This window comes from Parasteatoda tepidariorum, unplaced genomic scaffold (assembly GCF_043381705.1).
Source record: "Parasteatoda tepidariorum isolate YZ-2023 unplaced genomic scaffold, CAS_Ptep_4.0 HiC_scaffold_13, whole genome shotgun sequence".
Classification (NCBI taxonomy): domain Eukaryota; kingdom Metazoa; phylum Arthropoda; class Arachnida; order Araneae; family Theridiidae; genus Parasteatoda; species Parasteatoda tepidariorum.
In genome coordinates this window covers 237,442-243,927 of record NW_027261374.1, presented here as the reverse complement: position 1 = coordinate 243,927, position 6,486 = coordinate 237,442, and the positions used below count along the sequence as shown (strand labels likewise).

Genomic DNA, 6,486 nt, shown 5'->3' with positions numbered 1-6,486 from the left:
AATCATTAATATATATATATATAGTAGTTTTAATTCACCATCATCCGTCATTAAAACCACCTACTTACGTGTTAAAAGCCAGAAGGTAAAAGTACCAAATATGAAATTAACTTTCTTCTTTCTATCGAACAATCTAATTGTAGCAATCTGTCTTGGTTCTGCAACGATGCGTGTAGGCAGCTCTCCGCTATCGATGTCGCTGTTATAATTATTTTCCTTCCTTTTTAAATTTGCTGAGTTTAATTCTTAAATTAATTATTGTCTTCCAATTCTCTACATATATATAATATATATCTTGTTTCTAAACAGCGAAACATTCCTACACTGGTAATTTCACCGTCCCTAGAAAAACATATGAAAATCCTATAAGACGATACATAAGAAGACCAAAAAGATCTATTAACCAGGTGGACTATGTTGCATTGTACAAAGATTTCAAAAAATCGGTAAGTTTCTCAGCTTGATGTAATTCTGATAATTTTATCAAACGACATCATTTTCCCTCAAACGGAACTGTCATAAAACATTTTCTTTATTTTTGGACCCCTATATAACCTTAAAGTAGCTCCCCTGCACTCATTCCTTTAAACTACTCACTTATTTTAATAAAAATTTAATATTATTTATGTGTTATTGTATGCCTTTGAACAAGAGTCTGCTAATGGATTAGCACTGGAAATTAGCAAGAACGAAATATTTTACATATTCGAGAATAAAAAAACAAACAAATTTTATATTATTTTTGTTTTCAAGACTCTTTAATGCCAAACTTTTTATTTTTACTCGTAATCAGCAATCCTAAAAACAGTGAAGTATACTTATTTCAGTAGATTTTCTTTTCTTGATGTCAGCCCACTCGAAAACAAGAATACTCTTCCTGTAGATTTTGATTTAATAGGTTGTGTTTAAGAAAATTTAAAAATTTACTGTCAAAACTTTAAAAAAAATAAGGATAAACAATTGTTGTTCAATGGTAAAATGTTATTAAAAGTAATATTTTGATACTTGCCTAACTTTTAGCAAGCAACTAGATTCGTTCACAATTGAAATTTCGGAAGTGAACAATTTTCTCATGAAAACTATAGCTTACGAAATCTACATTGTTGTCAAAGGTGAAATTTCCCCCAAAGTATTAAAATGCACGCTAATATTATGCAAAATTTCTTTTAGATACCCATGGCTCAATGATTCCCATGCGCTTTGTTTTGTTTATTCTGTACAAGCAAAACAACAGTATAAACTGAAAGTAGCTTCGCAAGAACCGACAAATCCTAAATAAATAAATAAAAACGAATCGTAATTAAAAACATAATGAAAATTAGGTATTAATCATTATCCAAAATGGCTTTGGGACATTTTTCGTTTGATAATTTTTTATTTTTTTTCTAGCTGAAAATTGCTTTTGGTAAAGATTCTGACTTTTTCATATTGGGTTGCGAGTAAGTAATATTTAATATTCAAATTAAAAATGTAATGGATTTATAAATAAGCTTTAAAGTGAACTGATATTATTCTATTAATTTTAATTCAGCTTGTTATTTTTCTCTTACACAATGTATTTATTTAAGTATCTATTTTTTAAATTTTTTGTTTCATTATCTAAGACTAAATTTTTATCGATTTCTTTTACATTATAGAACTCATCGAGAAGATTTCAAATGTGAGATTGAAATGAAATTTAAAACAAAACCAGATGAAAAATTATTAGATTCAATTGCTGATCCTTCTCTCTGTATTCCATTGGGAAACACAGACTATTGCACAATAGAATCAAATCTAATCATGAAAAGGCCATCTAAAGGTATCAAGAAAATAATTATAATCAGTGTTTGTCTCAGTAATATGAAATACATAAATATTTTACATGTATCTTATTTTCCGATTCTTTTATACCCTTATTAGGAGTGTTAAAATTAACAGATCCTTGTGAAGAAAGTGTAAAAAATCAAATATGTGGGCCAACAACAAATTGCAGAAAAAAAGGAACGAACAATGAATTGTTTGATTGTATTTGCAAAGACGGCTATTCTGCTATTAGTGTTTATCCAATATTTGAAGGAGAAGAGAGCTTACGCGATCATTGTGAAGGTAATTGTATTTATACTTCTCCTTCTTTCTTTACTCCAAAATTCAACTAATTCTACTACATTTAATTGTATATTTAATTGTAGAACAAGTCTATTGGATGAGTAGTTTCTGAAATTGACCAACGTAAGACCGAAAATAGATTTCACTGAGTCAAAAATAAAGGTGTTTAACAAAGCATTACTTATTTTAGGGTATCGTTGTTAACAAACGATACCATAAAATAAGTTTGGCAGAAACATTTCAAAAATGTAGTATTTTTAAAATTCAACAACTCAAGAACTATTCGACCGATTTCTGTCACGTTTTGTACTTTTCCATTTAAAATTGTATTCCTTAAAAAACTTTATACCTTACAGATCATAATTTTTTTTAACTGTCATGAAGTAAAATATATATTTGCTAAAATTGGTTAAATGAATTATATAATTACGTGCAAAAATTTTTCAGTTCACTTAGAAACTTCTCGAAACATGGTGAAATGCGCAAAAAGTAAACTTAACATTAAGGGGTCCGAACTCTGGAGCATTCTCCTTGCAAAACTCTTGTTACCATATTTCCTAGATTGCGACTTATCCCTATTGCGACTATATTTTGGGGGTCAGAGATCAGAAATCCCCTCAAAAACAATGTACGTTTATTCAGAGAAAATACGTTTTTGTGTGATTTCGTAGCTTAAAATATCGTCTGCACTAATTAGATTATTTGAGGTCTCCCCCTCGGATCATCAAGATCGATTCCCAGAACGTGAAGATAGATCTTTAGATCAAAATTTATTTACATTTGGCAACTTTTCTTATTTGTGTATATATTTTTTGTGCATTGTACATAATTTAAGAGATTCCTTTGAAATATTTCCATAACACTTTACTGAACATACGATCAGCCACGCTAAAGTTATTCAGGTGATCCGTTTATCCTTCTTTTCTATTTCCTCACTGATTCTGCTAAGAAGAGTCGTTTGCTTACCTTTCTGTTCAATCTTAGCACTACAAAATATTCCCATTATGATTCTTGAAGTGCATGTATGAAGTGCGCATAAATAATTTCGCTTAGTAAACACTCTTCGAAATAATGTTTAAAATTAAAGGTATATTGTTAGGAGCAATTTGGTGTGTGCAGAAAAGTAACTATCGCTTACTAATCAGGCTAAAATGTGAATTATAATTAGCGCATGCATCATATTGTGTTGAAACATGAATCATGAAGCATTCATCATATTGTGCTAACATCATATTGTGCTGAAGCGATTGCTGTAACTATGGTTACGAGGTTTAAATCTTTCAAGTAAGTGTGATGGGTCAATATTTAAGACAGGTTTTGGCTCGGGTATATAAAAGAAACAGATATTATTTTCAATTTTTTCTATTTCAAAGCTCCCCTCTTTGAAATGCGATTTTCCTTGTTTCCATAGCAACAGGCTGCCTTAAAGTTTGTGGCTGGAAAATTTCTTTATATAGAGAGAGACTATTGTGTTCCTAGGCCTGGTTGAATGGCAGAACTCACAGCCGTGTAAACGCTGTTTATTTATTAATATTTTGTGTATTGCTAACTGTCATAATTGATATACTATCATAATCTAATAATTATTCGTTATAGATAATAAAAAATTAATGCAGTTTCAGAACATTTTATTTCTTGCAAGAAAAATAATTTAAAAATACTAATAAATCATTATTTTCAGACATTAATGAATGCTTGAAAGCAACGTCTTGCCCAAAGAATTCACATTGTTTCAACACACCAGGAAGTTATAGTTGCTTTTGTAACAATGGTTTCAGGGATAAGTCAGATAATGTAAAGAAAGATGGCTGCATTGGTAAGCCAGTTTTAATTGTACGCAGACGAATGTTTTAGTATTATGTTCCTGCATGCATATTAAAAATTGAAAACTCAATTTTCACATTTTTTTGAATATTACTGTTTGAACATAATAATTGAACTCAACTGTTTTTATCCTTTGGTTAATTGTCACAGCACTATAAATTTTAAGCTGAGTATACCTGCGGACTTATTTCCTAAATTCGAATAGTTTCATTAACTTGTTTTCAAACCGTGTCTATTAAACGTTTCCTTAAGAAAAATATTTGAATTGGATAGTTATGGACAACAATGCTCTACTTATTTATAAATGCTTACCAAACAAAAAATTGACATATGTTGCTGTATGATACAGTTCATTCATTAATTTAACCTTTCCTGGCCAGAGAAAGAGAAACAAGCGCTTCAACCGGTCCATACGCTCTGAGTTTATACGTACGAAAGAGTCCGTTTACGTGTTATACGAGATACAATATAAGATTGATCATATTTGTGTGATCTTGTGCCACTTCTGTCAGAAAAATTCGTTTCATATATGATACCATGGGCCGTGCTGGGAAAACCGTGCGATGGCACATATGTGATCATGGACTAATAGGGGTTAAAGGGAGTTAAAAGGACTGCGCAGCAGAATGCATATAATTGATTAACTGTGATAAAAATTTATGCACATAAGCAAGACAACGTTAAATAGTATGATTTTCAGTAGCGAAAGGAGATTATATTTTATTTTATAACCATCGAACAGGCAACCCAATTTTGGATTTAAGAATACTAATGTTCAACTCCGAAGCCATGTAATTTTAAACGCAATCCAGGAGACAAGGGAACTCCTGGAAAAAATATTAGGAGATATTTTCCTTCTTAGAGGACTTTTCGAAAAAAATTAACCCGCATTTGCCATGCAAGGTGAAGAAAACCACGAAATCCTCCCACGGTAAGCCAGAAAGCAAAGGGACTCAAATCCATGATACGTCTACCACTGATAATATTTAACGTTAGCACTGTGGTTGGTCCAGTCGAGGAGTGCGAAATTAGTATCGACCAGTCATCACTGGGATTCGATTCAGGTTCACCTCATAAAAAGGCGAACTCTCTATTCCCTGCGCCACCATGGCACAGTGAAGGGAGATTTTATTTTATTTTATAACCGGTGTTGAACAGTCGACTCGATCCATTTACTTTACGACTACTTATGTTCAAATCCGTAGCCATGTAATTTTAAACACAATCCCGTAGACAAGGGAACATCTGTATCAAGTATAGAGAGAAATTTACCTTCATGAGGGACTTTTTGATGGAGCTAAGATCCCCATGTGAGTTACATGGAGAGGAAAACTACGAAAACCTCCCACGGTTAGCCAGACTGCAAGGGGACTCTAACCCATAATCCGTCTACCACTGAGGATATTTTTATGACAGCACTGCGCTCGGTGCAAGCCAGATGGGGTATTTTCATTGGCCAGCCATCAACGATTTAAACCCTGTTTACTTCACTGGAACGCAAACCCTCTATCCCCCGAACCATCACAGCTCAGTGAAAGTTGATGGCATCATTCATTTACTTATATAAGATTAAGTGCAACATCGATGCAACGATTCCTAACTCTACAACTATCTCTAATAATTTTACTAGCGGAAATGTATTAATTGGGGATTTTAACGTTTACTTGCCTTAGGCTTCGACAGATCACTTACGCTCTTCTCTTGAATTTTTATACCCCTTGTTCGCAACCGCTTGCTCTAATTAGAGTTCGTCATAAAAGGTGACATTTTTCGTTATATTATCATAGCGTTTCGCTCATATTCCTCCGCTAAAAACGCTTACTGGTAGAGGATATTCTGTTCTAGGTGTATTACTCTTAGCATGGCTTTGGATCCATTTAAAATGCTCTCAAGTGAGCTGGTGATTAAGTTATAGGTAATACCTATAACTTAATTTACCACGACCTAATTTGAAATAAAAATCATGCAAGCATACTGAAAACTGATGTAATTAGTTATGTTAAAATTTAAGTGAAAGCAAAAACAGTTCTGTTACGCTAAATATTCCCATATTTGTCCAACCACTTTTTTTAAATCTTATTAATTCTGATTCATTAATTCCCCTAAAAATATCACTTATAAGGTTCTTCCAAGTTCTTTAATTGTGTCGGTATATAATTTTGAATTTGATTTCTTGATTTCGTGGTATTAATCAATTTTGATATATTGATTTTTTTATTTATTTCTATTAAAAAATAAAAGAGATGTTTAATGTATTAACACCATGTGCTTCCATAAAATTAAAAATGACAACATAAATTGTAAACAAAATTATATATTTATCGTCACTTTATATAAGTAATATACCCATATGTTGACACAGGTTTCGGATATATATATATATATATATATATATACAGTGGAACCTGTCTAAATTGACCACCCTCGGGATCAAGTCAAATGGTCACTATATAGAGGTGGTCACTTTACGAAGACTCTTTAAAAAGGACTCTTGAAATAAAACTAGTAGAAAATGGTCACCTTACTCAGGCGTTCACTTTACCCAGGTGGTCACTTTTACAGGTTCCACTGTAT

At 32.0% G+C, this 6,486-nt stretch overlaps 1 protein-coding gene across 7 annotated transcripts in view; it reads left to right on the top strand.

The window, feature by feature from the left end:
• The window catches only part of LOC107444788 (fibropellin-1), a gene marked incomplete at its 5' end in the record, with an annotated part of 71,059 nt that overhangs the window by 54,007 nt on the left and 10,566 nt on the right, over positions 1-6,486 (top strand). For all 7 annotated transcript variants that reach the window (XM_071188492.1, XM_071188491.1, XM_071188493.1 and 4 more), the window contains 5 exon segments: positions 310-446; positions 1,390-1,439; positions 1,638-1,801; positions 1,903-2,088; positions 3,770-3,904. In XM_071188492.1, coding sequence (XP_071044593.1) covers positions 310-446; positions 1,390-1,439; positions 1,638-1,801; positions 1,903-2,088; positions 3,770-3,904 — 672 coding nt within the window.